Source organism: Cryptomeria japonica, chromosome 2 (assembly GCF_030272615.1).
Source record: "Cryptomeria japonica chromosome 2, Sugi_1.0, whole genome shotgun sequence".
In the NCBI taxonomy this organism is placed as follows: Eukaryota; Viridiplantae; Streptophyta; class Pinopsida; order Cupressales; family Cupressaceae; genus Cryptomeria; species Cryptomeria japonica.
Window position 1 is genome coordinate 111366842 of NC_081406.1, and position 19316 is coordinate 111386157.

At 34.3% G+C, this 19316-nt stretch overlaps 1 protein-coding gene across 1 annotated transcript; it reads right to left on the bottom strand.

Moving 5' to 3' along the window:
* Nucleotides 1–9342: 9342 nt before the first annotated feature.
* Nucleotides 9343–10526, bottom strand: LOC131873691 (LRR receptor-like serine/threonine-protein kinase GSO2). The gene is made up of 2 exons (XM_059216874.1): nt 10122–10526; nt 9343–9923 (listed from the first exon to the last, which is right to left on the bottom strand). The coding sequence occupies exons 1-2, from the start codon at nt 10484–10486 to the stop codon at nt 9797–9799; spliced, it is 492 nt and encodes a 163-aa protein (XP_059072857.1). The 5' UTR covers nt 10487–10526; the 3' UTR covers nt 9343–9796.
* Between the last annotated feature and the right edge of the window lie 8790 nt (nt 10527–19316).

Sequence of the window (19316 nt, forward strand, 5' to 3'; positions counted from 1 at the left end):
CTTTTAATAATGTAACTTCATTCTTTGCAAAGTTATGTGATGTCACCGAGTTCACAAAAGGAATCAGAGATCAACTGAAGAAAGTTGATGATGATCTGAAAGCAAGTGCACAACAGTTGCAGCTTGACCCCAGCTCAAGCTCAACTCGCCATTCAAAAATCAGAGTCCTATCAGATAAGCAATCAGAATTGCTTAGGGAAGATGCAAGGATCCGGTCTACATTGTTAGATATTCAGAATATGATCCTCCCTAACATGGATACAATGCAGAAACACATTACACATTCCAAAACATTGATCCATGATAACAGTTTTTCAGTTGCAGAGAATGTAATTGAACTATCAGCCAAAGTTCAAGTTGCATTGTCTATTTGCACAATTTTGCAAGGAAATTGGGATAATACCTTGGCTCATATCAAACAGGTACACTCAGAGTTTATCTCACGCTTTAATATCTCTATTTGAGTTATCTATTCTTTGGCATTATTGTCAAAAAGGGGGAGAATATGGAACATATTATTAGAGACAAGGGGAGAATGTAAATAACAATTGGTATAGAGATAAGTATAGAATCATGTGTATATTCTATGGGAGAGTTATGTACAGTGAGATATACAGGTATATACAGCAATCTACAATTGGTATCAATTTTGAAGAATCAAGTCAGCATGACAGATTCATTTGTTGTCTCATAAGTGTTTTTGTCACTAATGCCAAAGGGGGAGATTGTTGGAATAATGATATATTTATCATTAGTGAATAACACTTAGCGAAAACACTTATTCGATTTTGAATGCTTACCGAGCTCATCACTCAGTCCACAGCCTATACCGAGCATTTGGTAAAGCTTACTGATTAAACAGTTCATACCGAGCAGTAAGACTATTACCGAGCATATGAGACAAACAGCAGTAACCGAGAAGTCAGTTCTTACTGAGTTACCAGTGGTTACCGAGTGACACTATATCTACCGAGTCACCACAGCTACCGAGTTCCAAGCTACACTTCGGGACTAGTATGGACCGAGCTTCTACTCTTACCGAGAGCATGACGATGCTGAGTACTGTAGTGGACGCCGTGTATCAGAAGATCACCGAGCCAGCTTGAGGAACCGAGTATCTACCGACTCAGTAATATTTTGTTCACCTATGTAAGGCCGACTTAAGAATGAGTTTATGTTATTAATTTGTATGAGGCCGACTTTATGAAATGTAAATGTAATTATGGACGGTATATATATGTGATGTATTATACCATCTGTAATCCGTAATGTGAAAAATGTATGTAAGATGTATGAATATGCGAAATTAGAAAGAGCAGAGCAGAAACTGCATTAAGGCAGCAGACCAGAACATTTTCACAGAGTCAGTAAAGGAGCAGAATCGACATATCTATCTCAGAAGGAGATCAATACTCAAAGGATCTTATCAGCAATAAAGTTGTAAGTCAAGATCTACTGTTTCATCCTAATAGTTGAATCAGTTTGTAAATCCTTTTACCGGGTAGACTTAACAGTCTTTTGTAAATCTCTTAACCGAGTGCATACTTCATTGTATGTTTGTAAATCCTCTAACAAGGTGGACCTAGCAGTCCAAATTTGCTTCTAACAGGGCAGATCATCAGAAGTGATCATTGTAAGCCTTAACTGGCCAACTTTTACTGCAGTACCAAAGTTTTGTGGGTACCATCCCCACCCCAGTTTTACTTTCTATTTGGAAGGTTTCTGGGTCATCAAATCTTTGTGTTAAGTGTTATGAATGATTATACTTTCATGCATACAGTAGATTAAATGAATGAATGGTTTAATATATACAAGTGCAGAAATGAATTAAAAGTTTTAAGTGTTACTGATTCACCCCTCCCCTCTCAGTAACTTGGTTAGTCCTGAATATTTTCAACAGATAATAGATTGTTAGCATGCAGTTTAGTGTCCACCACAATCAAAGATATGCATTTAATAGTTTAGTCATGCAAGAATATGATGGCTTCTAGAATCTTCTAAACTCCCTTATAAAACATGCAAATGTAAATCAATTAAAGAGCAATCAATAAAATATGGTTTGGTGTTGTAGCACATAATTTGTTGTGTAAATGTATGTGTGTATTTTTTGTGTGTAAAATTTATGGTCCACTCACCTCCATCAAAGTGGTATCAGAGCCAGGAGACTAGAGAAAAGCAAAATTCAGAAAGGAGAAAAGCAGAATTCATAAAGGAGATTATTCAGCTGTAGCTAGTTGAAAGAAGAGATTTTGGGTAAGAACTAGATTTGTTAAAAGAGTTTGTAGAATCATGTGGCGGTGCATAGCAGGTTCAAAGAGCAGTTGTTTGTAAATATTGTTGCCATCATTATTTTAGGAGATCAAGACAAAACATCAATAGATTTGAAGCATTCAAGGTGTTGTTTAAATAGAGGTAATGGTTTTAATATGAGCAATTTCTTGGAGAGTTTATGAAGGGTTTTGTTGTTGTTCCTATTATTAAAAAAAAATGATATTCATGGCAAATCTATGTTGCCCTAGCTAAAGTTTGGTATATTTTGTTGAAATTTTTAGATTACAAATATTGTGTTTAAAGAAAAAGAATGTTGTGAGATTGCATGTGTCAAGAAGTTGGAAAGTTATGATTTGTGAAGTTTGAAAAAACATTTCTATTGAGGAGAAGGCATGCAAAGTTGTTGATTCATAATCAGGTGAGTTTATTTTCCGAGGTAGATCTTTTAAATGGAAAATTAATGAATGTGAAAAAAGAAAATAAAATTTGAATTTATAAGGTAAATTTTTTAAAAGAAGATCTCAAGAAAAATAAGGAAGTTGAAAAGAAAAATAAAGAGTTAGAAGAAAAGATAAAGTTGTTTGATGTCATTAAAAAAAACAATGAAGAACTAGAACAAAGAATGCAATTTCTTGATGATTTGGAAGAAAAGCTTGAAAGGCTAGAAGAAACAAATTGTTTACAAATGAATGAAAGTTCAAAATTGAAAGAGGAAAATAGTTTATAGAAAAATGAGCTATCAAAGTTCAAAGAAGAGAATGAATGTTTAAAGACAAATCCACTGGTTCATGATGTTTCTTATAATACAAAGGATTTAAGTTCGCCATTTGATAAATGTAATTTTGTTGAAGTTCTTTGTAAGAAAGAATGTGAAGATGAACATTTAAGGTCTAATGATAATGAAAAAGTTACTAGTTGTTTTGATGACAATATTGGTTTAAAAATTATGAAAAGAATGGGTTATAAAGGTCAAGGATTGGGGAAGGATGAACAAGGTATGAAAAAACCTATTGAGCCGATAATGAGGCCCAAGTATGAAGGTCTTGGGTATGTTGCAGATACAGGTGTTTGAGGTTCAAGCAAATCAGCATAAAGAATGCAGAGTGTGCAATGTTCTCATTGTAACAGGAAAGGACATACGAAGAATAGATGTTGGGATCTAAATCCATGTAATATTTGTGGTTTGAGAAACCATTGTGAGAAGACATGTTGGTACAAAGACTCAAAGAATGAATGCGTGAAAATGGATTGTAGATGGAGCTGTGGGACAAGTTGGCAAACTTTTATAGGTATGATCAAGAGGTTGCTCAAGTTTAAATATTCATGCGTTGATAGTAATCAAGCAAAGTTTTCTAAAGGCATAATTGATGGGGATAGCTAGCCCTTCAAATAGTAGGGGTAGGTGGTGGGGATATAGATAGTTCCAAGGATTCTAGTTGATTGGGCATGATTGGGAAAAGTCGTCGTTATCCAGCTACACACCCCAATAATCGGCTATCTACTTTCCGGTATGAAATTTTCTACTCGTGTGGATCAGCCGGAGAGGGGAGATAGTGAGCTGATGGTTTAGAATGAAGGTTTTGTTGGGGCCTCTATCTATATAGTTGCTCTTGCTCTAGCAGGAATAACTTCTTCGGTATGCCTAGACTCATAAGGTAGGGGCATGACTCACTATATATCCATCCAGTCTTTCAGAATCGGGCTTCCCCATCGATTAGTAGGGGCCCCCGAATAGCTCTACAATAACAACAACAACTATCTATATGGGGGGGGTGGGGGGTTCTTTCTCACCTTTCAAGTCAAAGGAAAGGAATGTCTAGCAAGACAGAATGTGAAGTTGGAGAAAGATCAAGATGGGTATTTTGATGATTTGAAAATCAAGATATTGAGAGACTCCGCAGCAGTAGGAGAAGCCAAATGTATGGCTCTATTATTAAGAAATGGTTATTAAGATCAGAAGATCTAGAGTTGGTTTGAATCTATTTGAGGAAGTTCGCAGACTTCGTTAGAGACAGGTGAAAAGAATGAGACATAAGAAGACAACAGTCAAAGAAGAAGACAATAGTTAAGGAATTATACATGTAGTGGCATTTGCGATCGAAATTAAGGGGGAGTGTTGGCATGTAATTTCTCCCTGCCTCAAACTTCATAGTCAGCATTTGGTTCTACCATGCACAATCGCGTAATTCCCATTTTGTCACAATTTTCTATCCACGCATGTAGGGATAGTTAGTCCAGCTCTAGTTCCACCGTTAAACTCCACACCACCATCGTGAGTTGTAGTCTCACTGTCATTTAACTAGATTTTATCATCATTCAACATTATCATGCATTGTTAATTGTAATCCTCTAAATTCCAAATAATGCAGAGGACATGCATAAGATAATAGATAGTTAGCATGCATGCTAGAACAGTTGGTTTAGTGTCCACCACCATCAAAAGGTATGCATTTAATAGTTTAGTCATGCAAGACTATGATGGCTTCCAGAATCTTCTAAAGGTCTCGGGTAAGTTGCAGATACAGGTGTTTCAGGTTCAAGAAAATCAGCATAAAGAATGCAAAGTGTGCAGTGTTCTCATTGTAACAAGAAAGGACATATGAAGAATAGATGTTGGGATCTAAATCCGTGTAATATTTTTGGTTTGAGAAACCATTGTGAGAAGACATGTTGTTACAAAGACTTAAATAATGAAAGCATGAAAATGGATTGTGAATGGAGTTGTGGGACAAATTGGCAAACTCTTATAGGCATGATCAAGAAGTTGTTCAACTTTTAAATATTCATATGTTGATAGCAATAAAGAAAAGTTTTCTAAAAGCATAATCGACATTTCAAGTCAAAGGAAAGGAAGTCTAACAAGACAGAATGTGAAGTTGGAGAAAGACCAAGATGGGTATTTTGATGATTTGAAAATCAAGATATTGAGAGACTTCACAGCAGTGGGAGAAGCTGAATGTATGGCACTATTATTAATAATTGGTTATTAAGATCAGCAAATCTATAGTTGGTTTGAAGCTATCAAGTAGGAGAAGATTCGACAAAAGTTTGAAGACAAAGAATGAGATAGAAGAAGACAACCGTCAAGGAATTGTACATGCAGTAAAATTTGCGGTCGAAATTAGGGGGAGTGTTGGCATGTAATTTCTCGCTACCGCAAACTTCATCATTAGCTTTCGGTTGTACCATGTAGCCATCGTGTAACTCCTAGTTTATCACAATTTTCTATCCACGCATGCAGGGATAGTTAGTCCAGCTTTAGTTCCACCGTTAAACTCCACACCACCACCGTGAGTTGCAGCCTCACTGTCATCCAACTAAATGTTATCATCATTCAACATTGTCAAGCATTGTCAATTGTAATCCTCTGAATTCCAAATAATGCGGAGGACATGTATAAGATAATAGATAGTTAGCATGCATGCTAGAACAATTAGTTTAGTGTCCACCGTCGTCAAAGGTATGCATTTAATGGTTTAGTCATGCAAGACTACGATGGCTTCTAGAATCTTCTAAACTCCCTTATAAATCATGCAAATGTAAATCAATTAAAGAGCAATCAATACAATATGGTTTGGTGTTGTAGGACATAATTTGGTGTGTAAATGTTTGTGTATTTTCTATGTTAATTTTATGTGTTTGAATTATTTTTGTGTAAAATTTCTGCGTCACCCACCTCCATCAATGTTGCGAATGAATCTAATTGATCATACTCGATGGCTGACTTGAATGCAAAGAGAGCATGCTCATCGGTAGACTTGCTTGTGTGGGGATGTAAAGAATGGGAGGACTCAATATCGCAGGAAATAATAATAGCATGGACAATTATACTGAATAAAAATGGAGGTGTCATTGCGCAGCTCAAGATCACACAACGCTACTTTGGTACAATCATAATACAGTTCGATACGGTGTCAATTTATAGAGATTTCCATTTGGTATCAATTTGGTTTATATACTTTGGATGTTACTTTTGTTGTATGTATTTAGTCTTTTGTTTATAATGCATCTTTGACAATTTCAGTTTACCTGCTCCAGCGACACGTTGACAATGCAAAAAATATTATTTGTGAGGAAAAAAGAGACATTAACTTACAATCATCAACGAACAAAAACAACAACATCTTCTCTTTTTATTATATTTATATTTAATTTTAAGAACATTTTATTATATCATAATAATAATAAATAAATCTAATACAAGTAGATTAGTATTTTTATATTTATTATTTTAAAGTAAAATGGATTTGAAATAGGGTATGATCAACAATTTTTGAAAACATTTAATAAGCTAAATAAGTAGTTATTCTTGAGTGTTTCCGGATTAGATTGTGTATGAGTTTTTTGCACAACATTTTGGATCATGAAACGTTGATGCAAAAAACTCATACACAATCTCATTCGGAAACACACGAGATTAATATCTCATGGACTGTGGAAAATTGGTGTCTGTTAAATAAGCAGTGTAATTCTTATATTGGTCTAGTGTGATGATTTAAATGTGGTGTTTTTGTTCTTGTCAGCAAGGTTCAAACTCCATTGCATTGTTATTGTTGAGTGTTTATATTGGAAAATTTCTCAATTTGTGATCTCATTGATTCATAGCTTCAAACCAAAAGCAATTACCCTTCTCTAAAACAAGAGACACAAGGCGCCAAGATTTGATAAGATGTTTTTGATTAGTGTAAAGATTTGGTGAGAGAAAGATTTTGTTTTAGTAATTTATTTAGAGAATCAAACTTGAAGCATTAAAGTAATTAATACATATAAAGCTTAGAATTAGAACAAAGATTTGGCTAAAAATAGTTTGCCCCCTTCAAATTTAATCTTTCAATATCTTTGCAAAGAAAAGGCTTTACAAAGAGTTTGCACATTTTGTAAAATTTCCCTAACTAGAAGGAGTGAGGACTTGTTTGCATAGCTCGTGTCATTAAAGGTTTAATAATGTGTTGCAAATATGTGCATAATTTGACATTTTAGTTTTCCAATTCCTTTAATATTTTTTCTATCTTTGTCAGGTCCTTCTTTACTTTTTACACTTCTAATGAATATTGCACATTTAAAATTTTTCCAACTATATTTAGCTCTGTAGAAAATATGTCACCTTTGTGGCATAGAGTAGTCGATTGAAGACAACATTTACCATTGTCTACAATATATGAGCACAAGAAATTGTTAGTGAATTGAGTTACTGAATAGTAATACTCAGAATTGGAGATATCATGTGGAATTAAGTTTCATACCAGTCATTCGCTCTAGGTATACAGACTTTGAATCTATGTCTGGTACATTTTCTAGAGCTGCAAATGGGAAGTAAGGTGCAGCAATAGAATTTTCCAAACATTTACCAATAATTTGATCTACATAATTCTTAGCTTTGCCTTCAATGATGTCAACAATATTTGGCAGTGGTAAGTATTTGTGGACGATTTGATCCAACAAGCCAGTAGTTGGATAAGCATTTATTGTAGATGCCTTTTCCACTGTTGGGTTAGATGCATTTGATAGAAACAAGTATCAGTTGACAAAATGCAAACACCCTTCTCATTCCTTTTAGTGATGTTGTCAATGTCAATGGTACTGTGCACAATGGATTTAGGCTATGGGACTGGAATTCCATGAATATGTTCACTAGGCATCGGGTGAACAACATGGTTTATATGAGAAGGACGGTCAAGATGTGGAATGAGACTTTGACTTGTGCAAGTATTGCAGTTTCCTTGTGCCTTGTAACTAGATTCTTTGAGCAAACATGACATAGGACTTTTTTTTTAAGCAATCTCTCCATATTTTTTTTTGCTTTCTAGAACCCCTTTACACAATTCCATTACGCCATGTTAGAGAGACTTTTGTTGTACCATTGATGTCAACTGTACAATGGCTCATGCAAAGAAATAATAGAATAGTACTACATTGCAAGTCAATAATGTACATCTATATATCTTTCTAACATCCATCTAAAATCATGTATACATACTTTTGCTATAAAAGTAAATAAATAAGAGAAACAACACCTACTATTTATTTTAAGTTTTTAGAAAATATTTATTTTATCTTTTAATATTTTATTTAATTTTAAATAGTAAATATACATACAAATAAGTAAATAAAAGAATTATTTTATTTTCTTAAAATTTCTTTTATTCTATACATTATTTATTTTATCTTTTATTTGAATAACTATTTTATTTATCTTAAGTATACAAACACATTTACTTATTATTTTATGTATTTTTTAAAGATTTATTTTACTTAATATTTTGGTTTCATCTTAAATTTTGGTGTAGACTAATTTTATGCAAATTTTTGCACATATATTTACAATTTATCATACAATGGTTCTTTGTGAGGAACTAAATTTTGATTCTATGTTTAAAGTATTTGATTGTAAAGTACCATTTCAAAGTTGAATTGCATTTTTAAATAGAGTCTTAAAGGGATATGAGCTTTACTATAAAGCAAATCCACACATATAAGTTGTTTAACACAATTGAATTATTTATCATAATTAGTAAGCATAGTAGCAATCAATGTTATCAACAACTTTAATTATTGTACATGTAGAACATCCACCCACCCAATTTTACAAGCACTCAAGAACTTCAACTATTATATTTGAAAAATACACATTCACCTAATTTGAAAAGTTCATTTTTTAACAAATATAATATTTGTTGTCTTCTTTCAAATCAAAATTTTTAATTTGTTGCCTTCTTTCAAATCAACACTAAGTGAATATTGAAAAGAAAAAGAGGAACACGGAAAGAATAGAAGACAGCAAATTTGGAGCACTAAGAAATTTGTTTACATTAAATTCATAAACAATTACATCATAAATTCTACATATACTGTAGCATACGGTTATCATGGTGATAGCCAATAACTACCTACTTGCCAATGTACATAAAAACATACATTTTTAGAGCTCTGCTGCATATTATTGATCTGATATACTATCATACAGTACTGGAATCTCTATAGAGATGCTGAACCATAAAATTCTGGGTTGAAAATTCTCTGAAAGAGGACTTGAGTCATGCAAACACAAACCACTACAAAGTATTCCAAGTATTGAAAGGTGCTAGAATATAGTTTTTCAATCACTAAGCACTGGAATATGTACAAGGATGCTGAAAAATAAAATCTTGGATTAAAATTTACCTGGGAGAAGATTTGATCCATGACCATTTTTTCCATTTCTGATTTTTCTGTTCAGAATGAAGAACTTCGGCTTTCATCATTATTGCGACCAATTTTTCTGCTACTTAGGAATGATGATAAATCTAACTGAAATGTTCTAGTTGGAACAGCTCCAAGAAAACTGTCTTTGATAATATGCAATATTTTTACAATTTCAATCATATCTAGTCGTTCTTCTGGGGATTCTTTTGTACAAAGCAAACCCACATAGATGAGTTGCCTGATGCAATTCAATACCTTATTTTCATCATTATTCAGCTCACCATTCACCAAATTTCCGTCAACTACTTCTTCTATTGTATTTGGAAAGCATCTGCTCACCCACTTATGCAACTTCATTCCTTCTACGAATATATTGTTGGTTGGCTTCTTTCCAGTCATCATCTCTAATAACATTATTCCATAGCTGTAAACATCTCCTTTTGTAGTAACATGTCCACTCATTCCATATTCTGCATTCAAGACACCCATGGTAAGTCTTCACGTTCACTATTTTTCGCAACAAATGCCATAACAAAATTAAAATTTTATAATAACAATTTTATAATAATTTGAACTTTATCCATCTTGCTGAATTCTGCAGGAAGGGGGCCCTCCAAGAAATTATCTGAAAGGTTGAAATAGAAAAGTAAATTTGGAAGTCCTGCAACCTGTGGAGGTATGCGTCCACGCAGCTTGTTGTATGAGAGATCAAGCAATTCCAACCTAAACTTGAAGGAATAGTCCCTGTTAACTCGTTGACTCCTAGGTATAGACCTCTTATTTGCTGGAGGTGGGCAAGGGAGTCTGGAATATTTCCAGAGAGATTATTATATAGAAGAGCTAGAAGCCCTAGGTTCTTTACCTGACCAATCTCTATAGGGATGTTTCCTTGTAAATTATTCCAACCCAAGTATAGTCTCTCCAAAAGAGCCTGCTCATCGGTAGCATTGCTTGTGTGGGAAGACTCAACAGCGCAGGGAATAATAATAATAGCATGGACAAGTATAATGAAGAAAAATGGAGCGCTCATCATTGTGCAGCTCAAAATCCTCCAACGCTACTTCTTGCCTGCAACTTACTTTGGTACAGATCATATATAGGTATATATGGTCATGCTTGAAAGTTAAAAGAGACCTCAATTTGGTTGGTTGTCGACGTGCTTTCATACATAACTCAGGCATTCATGACAGACATTGACAGTTTGTTTTGGACATTTGCACTGTGAAGCCACTTTGATGATACTTTTCCATGCTTCAACGGCTCATAAAACATCTCGCCCTTTCCCGCTCATGCAATGGAGGAGAGTGCAAAGTCAGAATAATAATTTACACACATGCAATTAGGTGTATTTTTTTTTCCCTCTACTATTCTATCAACAATAATTTATAACTGTACTGACAAATATTTATTTTGTAATTAAAATGTTGAAGTATTTCTGTAAATTGGTAGGTTATCATTGAAAGTTCATTACTAATTGGAAATGAGAAGGTTGCAAAAAGAGCTGGCAGTTCATAAATGTCAAATTTTGATTTTTTAATATTTTTAATTAAAAGTTTATATCATTATTTTTGAGAAATAAATATTTATTTTGATTAGAAATATTTTTATAATAATATTAGTTTTTTGCTAATAAGAATAGGAATACAACTTTCATATATATATATATATATATATATCAGTGGCTTGTCACTTTTGTTTCAAAAAAAAAAAAAAATAGTAATACAACTTTTTAATTTTTTTTAGTAGTTTAGTCTATGAGCATATAGAATGAAAAAATTTAAGCAACAATCTTATAGTCTATAATTAATTTTCTTATCTAATAATTTAAATTGTTTTATTTATCTACTTTTCTATTGTCTATTATTGCCAACAAAGGTTGAAATTATTTTTCATTTTAAAGTGGAAATTCAACTCTATCAATAATATTTAGTTATTTGGTCACCTCTATTAGTAATCATTATAAATGCATGCTTCTTGAAATGGGTGTAAAATGGAAATTCAAAACATATCAATAATGATGTTTGGTTATTTTTTCAATTCTATTAATAATTTGTATTTATGCATGCCCCTAAGCTAGCTATAAAATGAAGATTAACTCTATCAATAATAATGTTTTGACTCTTTTTCAACCCTATTAATAATCATTCTACATGCATGCTCCTTGAGCTAAGAATAACAATGTTTGGTTATTTTATCAATGTTATTAATAATCATTATTAATGCATGCCCCTTGAATTAGTAGTAAAGTATAGATTCAACTCTTTTCAATAATAATGTTGATTATCTTTTAGCTCTATAAAAATTCTTATAAATGCACACCCTTGAGATCACAATAATGTGGAGATTTGACTCTATCAATAATAATGATTGGTCCTTTTTCAACTATATTGATAATCCTTATAAATGTGCAATGTTGTCAATAATGGTTAAATCAAACTCTTAGTCAATCTAATTAGAAATTTCAAATACATCATAGAGGCCAAATTAGAAGTTAGTGTCATACATTTCATCTCATTAGATATTTCTTTTAAATTTTTTAAGTGAAAATGTTAACTCTATCAATAATGTTTAGTTATATAATCAATTGTATTAATAATCATAATAAATTCATGCCCCTTGAGTTGGTAGTAAAGTGGAAGTTCAATTCATATGAATAATAATGTTTGGTTATTTTTTCAAATCTATTAATATTTTCTATAAATGTGTTCCTCTTGAGCTAACAATAACAAGAAGATTAAATTGTATCAATGATAATTTTTGGGCCTTTTTCAATTATATTGATAATCCTTATAAATGCATGCCCCTTGCATAGACAATAACAATTAAATCAATTCTAATTTAGAATTTTCTAATACATCATGTACAAGCCGAATTTTTATATTAAATAGTTAGACAAGTCAATGGCATACATTTTATCTAATTAGATATTTATTTTGCATTTTAAAGTAAAAACTTAACTCTATCAATAATGTTTGGTTATTTTGTCAATTATATTAATAATAATAAATTCATGGTCTTTGAGTTGGTAGTAAAGTTAAAAATCAATTTTAATTTAGAAAAAAAATTATACATTATACAAGCCAAATTTTAATATTAAATAGTTGGATAATTCAATGTCATACATTTCATCTAATTACATATTTATTTTGAAAGACTCTGCAATTTTTTTCGCCTGTGTGGATGTTTATAAATACCCTCCTCGAAAATTTATGGATGATTGGTTTCATAACTACTAGAATTTAAAATTAGGATTTTGAATCTCCTTTTGTAGGCAAATTCAGAAAGGATTGTTCATTATTTTTTTTAATACACATGAAATGCAGTTAGAGCTTCTTAAGAAATTGTATTGGAATGTTGGTAAAACTTCATTTCGTGCCCTAGGTTGGTCTCCTAAGGCAATTTCTGAAGAAATCTTGGCCCTATCGTGCCCTGGGTGGGTAATTATCAAGAACATTCCTCCATTTTTGTGGAAATTTATCCCTCAAATTGTGGAACCCATTGGTAAATTCATCCATATGGATGACTCTCCACGGCTCGTACCCCATCTCGATGCCAGAGTGCTCGTCTCCATTAAATCGGGGATTGATCTTCCTAATATTCTCAATCTCAATATTGAGGGAGAAATCTTCTCCTGTCCTCTGGAAATTTTAGGGGGTTTAAACGTGTGTTTCCTCTATAAAAAAGATGGCCATGTCCTTAAAAATTGCCCTATTCTTAATAAGAAATCCTCAAGTTTGAACTCACGGAGAACTCATACGGATAACATTGGTCCTCCCCTAACCCTATGGCTCCATCCTCCCCTATGGTCTAGCCTATCATGAGCAGCACCCCTGCATCTATTCCTGACCTACCCATATCATATATGTGCCCTAAAAGCTCTCAAACCAATACGGCTCCCCCCTTGCTCCCTTATTACACATAACATAGAATAGTTGGGTGTGGAACAGCAAGATAGTTTTCAAATGGTTACAAACAAGTCTAAGAAGCACGGAAGGAAGAATGTGCAACAATTAGCCATTGATAAGATTAGGTTTGATAATGTCAGTGTTAACCTTGCTCAGAATAATGTCAATCTCCCCCCACCTGCAGTTGATGCTAGTTTTTCAAAAGTTAAGAGTATCATTAATAATTTTGAAACCTCTGGTAGGTGCACTAGTGATTTCCATATGGGTAATGGATCTATGACTTCCCTGAGGGCTAATCACATCTCTGATAACCTCGGCTTCGTCGATCCCACCCCCTGTATCGGTATTACTAGTGAATCTAGTGTGAGTTTGCCTCTGAAAGTCTTCAAAGAACTTTATGTTGATGACGTCATTCAGGTCATCACTGCTGATACTAGGGCTGATAAAAATTCTATCTTTTTTCTCTCTAACCTATCCTCCACACAAATGCCTTGGATGGCAATGAATGATACCCTGGTCCAGCCTACTACCTACGTGGGACCTCCTTCTGAAAATTTCTCTCAAGGAGATGATGACTCTGGTGAAGACCATGATGATCAAATTGAGGGTTGTTCCAAACCCAATAGAAGAGGATGCCCCGTGGGCTCAAAGAACAAGGCCCCCTCTGACAAGAAGAAGAAGGGCAAGGGTTTCCCTGCCTGTGATAGCAGTCCTCATGCTGCTAAGCGCTCGTAATTTCCCCCATGTTTACCATGAAGTACATCTCATGGAATGTTAGAGGGTTGGAAGCCCTAGACAGAAAGCAAATTGTTAAACATTTCTTGGACTCTCATAAAGACTTGGACTTTCTAATGCTTCAAGAGCTTAAAACTATTAATTTTATCTTGGATATTAACCTTAATTTCATATGGAAAGACTCCATCAAAATTCACTCCAATCATCTCAGGGGTAAAGGTGGTGTTGGATTGCTCATTAACACCATATGGTTAAACCATATTACTAACAAGGGTTGCTCCCCCTGTAACAGGGTTGTTTGGGCCTCTATTAATGTTGACAACACCCTCATTGGGGTGTGCTCTATCTATGCATCCAATGACTATAAGGAAAGAAATTTCCTTTGGGATTGGATTTCATCCTTACTTGGTATTCCCTGGATCCTTGGAGGAGACTTTAATATGATTGAGAATTGTGATGATAAAATGGAGGGTAATGCTTTTGAATGGAAACGCACTGAAAAATCCCATTGGGATAGAATGAAATTTATGAAAAACCTATTTGATCCTCTTCTCGGTAATAAGGTCGATACAAGGGGTCTCTGGAACACTTGGTGCAACTTCCAAAAAGGTTGTAATAGAATTTATTGCGGACTTGACCATTTTTATACCAATAAAGATGTTTTTTTCTTTTATCCCTAGTAACCATGGCAATTTTGTTGTTGTCTAGCCTTTTACTCTCTCAAATCACCACCCTATTACTGCTCACATCAAAATTGCTAACTCCTTACTTGCTAATGTGGTAGGGCCTAAGAAGTTCATTCTTAACACTAATTTACTGAAAGATCTTGATGTTCTTGCTGCCATTAACCTCATCAAACTCCTAAATAAGGATAATAAGAACTTAGCTTCCTATATTGATAGGTGGAATTATAATGTTGTTTCCTGGAAAAAACTCTTGCAAACTATTGGTCAAAAAAGGGCCAAAGACTCCATATTTGTGGAAAAGACTCTTAATCTTAATCTGCTTCACCTTGAAAATGAAATTCAGTTGACTCCTTCCTGCCCTGACCTAGCCAACCAAGTGGCAAAAACTAGGGATGCCCTTAGATTACATCAGCAAGTTAAGATCAAGGGGGCCATGATTAGAGCCCGTAGCCATTGGCTCCAATTTGGCGATAAAGGCTCCAAGTTTTTCTTTAATCTACTTAAACATAAGCAAATCTGGGAAAAGATTGATAGACTTATTGTTGATAATCAAGAAATTGTTGATTTGGACAACATTAAAGAAGCCTTTGCCCTCTTCTACCAAAAACTTTTCACCTCTGAAGACTCTAAGGCTACCAAGGCCCTCAAACTTAAATGCAAGTCCATAATTCCCTATAGGATCTCCGAGGGGGAATCTTGCCTCCTTAAACTGAATTTCACAATTGATGAAATTAATAAAGCCATCAACTCTCTCCACAATCATAAAGCGCTGGGGCCTGATGGGCTCCCAATTGAGTTCTACAAAGCTAACTTTAACTGGGTTTACTCTGATCTTCTTGATATATACAATAAGGATTTGGGTGAGGGTTCCCTTGGCAATGTTATCAATAAGGGCATTATTAAACTCATACCCAAGGATGGTGACAAGGCCCTTGTTAAGAATTGGAGACCCATTACCCTTCTCAATGTGTCCTATAAGATCCTGGCTAAAATATTGGTCGCCCAACTGGAAAAGATCCTACCCACGTTTATCTGGCCCACCCAAACCGGCTTCATTAAGGGTAAGTATATTTGGAAAATCTCATCACAAGTTGGGAAGCCATGGAATGGTCTAAAGTCTCTAGACAAGACACTGTTATGTTTCTCCTTAACTTTGAGAAAGCCTATGATAGGGTGGAATGGGACTTTATTATTATGATGCTTGAAGCCTTTGGCTTTCCTAGTGAATTTTGTACTTATGTCAAGGTCCTCCTTCAAAATGCCTCTACTCAGATTGATGTTAATGGCTCCCTCTCCTCTTCCATTATGCTCTCTCAATCCATTAGATAAGGTTGCCCCTTGGCCCCTGCTCTCTTTGTTATTGCCTCTGACACTTTATTCTACCTCCTTAGAGATAACTCCCTCTCCACAAAGGTTAATGGGATTAGGCTCCCTAATGATAATGAATTGATGAATATTCAGTTTTCCAATGACACGGCTCTTTTCTAGAGCTCACCAAGTAGAACCTGGATAACCTTAACCTTAAAATCCAATGCTTTGGGTCAATTTCTAGAGCTCGGATCTCCCAGACTAAGTCTACCTTCCTTAGCTGGATGGATCACCCCCCTGAATGGTTTGGACACCTTGGCTACCAATGGGGTGGCCCTAACAAAATCATTCGATAACTTGGAGTTCCCTTTTCAATGTCCCCTTCCCTCAAAGATATGTGGCTCTGGGTTAAGGAGAAAATTGATAAGAAACTTAGTAAATGGAACAATAGATTCCTCTCCCTAGCTGGCAGGGTTCAAGTGTCCCAAAAAATCCTCTCCTCCTATAATATCTACTACTCCTCTGCTTTGATGTTTATCAACTATCATATCTTAGAAATTCAAAAGGTTGTTAGACGCTTCCTTTGGTCTGATGGCAAAGGTAATAATAAATTTCACGTTGTTAACTAAAGTGGTGCCATATTGAGAAATCTCTTGGTGGCCTTGGATTAATGGATCTTGGGATCCAAGGTATTGCCCTTGCGGCTAAGTGGATCTTCCATTCTCTCGAAGGTCGGGAACCTTGGAAGGTTTTAATCAGACACAATATTGAGAGGGTTGTCCCTAAGAATGCTATGTCTTGGAAGGTTTTACCTCTCACCGACCTTATGGCCGGTGGTTTTCATGTTTCTGTCCAGGGCACTTGTGTGTTCAAGTCTATTTGGAAAGCCTGGGAACATGTTATGGGGTTTTTTATCAACACTAGTGTCAATAATGGTGACCTGATTCATGGCGAGAGATCCTTATGGTGGAACCTCTTCCACACTGGCAAACCCTTTGCCCTTACTCAGGGATGCTCGGCTAGAGCTTGGACCGGCAAAGGGATCAAATATCTTATTGACATTTTGGAACATGATACTCTTATCACGTGGGAATATCTCGGCTCAAAATTTAACCTCCCCCTGCTCAAAAAAGAGTCTACAACATGATTAAGTAGGCTTGTATTGATTTCGGTCTTCCTAAAGACTGTGATTTTGATTCTCATAGATTTTTGTCTTTTAAATGGGCTGATGGTACTATTTTGGCTAAAATTAAGGCTCGTAACATTCACTCTGTCTTAGCTTATGAGGCTTCCATCATTAAGAATGTTAACAGTTTATGGTATGTTGATCTGCCTATTATGCAATGGCAAAAGACCTTCAGCATGCTATGGAAAAGTTCAATCGAGCCAAAAATCAAGTGCTTTAATTGGCTTATGATACTTAATAGACTTCCTCTCCGGAGGAATTATGATAATAATGATTTGTGCTCTATTTGTAAACTTCCTGAGACTGGCAGCCATATTTTCTTTGATTGCTCCATTGCTAAGGAAATCTGGTTAATGTTTGGCTTTTCTATCCCTAATCTTGTGAATACTATGAAAATTATTTTTGGGCGCATTAGAGGATTGAAAAAGGATGCTAATATCTTTTGGTTTAATTTATCTGCCAATATTCTTTGGTATATTTGGAAAATTAGGAATGCTGATAGGTTTGAAGGCCAAGCCAGGGCCCTTACTGAATCCTCTCGAAGACTCACATTCTTCAAAATTGTCATGCAGGTTGCCTCTACTATGAACACTGAGAAGATCAAGCTCCAGAGGTTCCTCAAGGATGGTCACGCCACCATGTTCATCAATGAGATGAAGGATGGTTATGAGTGGAGGTGTAACAAGGACAACCTATCCCCCTTTGAGGAGGCTCTCAAGAAGCTAAACAACGAAATCAAACATAACAGGGAGCCCTCCTACGCCCAAGTTGAGATGTTGGCACAGATTCAGAGTTAGAAGACCATTGTTTGGATGGAAGGACCTCATGGATGGTCGGCATAGGTTGAACCCCATGACGACATCCTCTCTTGATAATTTTGTTGACTTCTCATAATGCAGTTAGTTTGCTAGTACTCTTTTGTGCAGATTACGCACCTTGTTGTTACTTTGATTTTTGTTGTCCTGTGGTGGTGATAGCTTTGTTTCACTGAGGCCTAGCCTCCTTATTCTAGATTCTCTTGATTTCTAATATATAAAAAAAAACTTAATCAATAATGTTTGGTTATTTTTTCAATTGTATTAATAATAATAATTAATTCATGACCTTTGAGTTGGTAGTAAAGTGGAGGTTCAACTCCTATCAATGACAATGTTTGGTTATTTTTTAATGTCTATTAATGTTAACTATAAATGTATCTCTTGAGATGACAATAATGTGCAGATTCAACTCTATCAATAATAATGTTTGGTCATTTTTCAACTATATTAATAATCCTTATAAATGTGTGACCCTTGATCCAATAATAATGATTAAATCAAACTCTTAATTCAATCTAATCTTAAAATTTTCAATACACTATAAAGGTCAATTAGATATTTCTTTTTCATTTTAAAGTGAAAAATTAACTCTTTCAATATTGTTTGGTTATTTTGTCAATTGTATTAATAATTATAATAAATTTGGGGCCCTTGAGTTGGTAGTAAATTGACGTTTCAACTCCTATCAATAACAATGTTTGGTTATTTTTTAAATATATTAATATATCTTATAAATGTGTGCCTCTTGAGCTGAAAATAACATGAAGATTCAATTTTATCAATATTAATCTTTGATTATATTTTCAACTCTATTAATAATCCTTATAAATGTATGCTCCTTGAGTCGACAATAACATTTAAATCAAACTCTTAAATCAATCTAGTTTAGAAAATTTTAATACTTGATACAAGAAAAAATTTGCTATTAAATAGTTGTAGAAATCAATGTCATATATCTCATCTCATTAGATATTTCTTTTCCATTTAAAAATAAAAATTTAAATCTATCAATAATGTTTGGTTATTTTGTCAGCCCTATTAAGAATAATTATAAACGTATGCTCATCAAACTAGTAGGAAAGTGGAGGTTCAACTCTCATCAATAATAATGTTTAGCTATTTTTTGACCTATTAATAATTATTTTAAATGCATGTTCTTTGAGTTGGCAATATAGTAAAGATGCAACTCCATCAATAATGTTTTTTTGTTATTTTTTCAAATCTA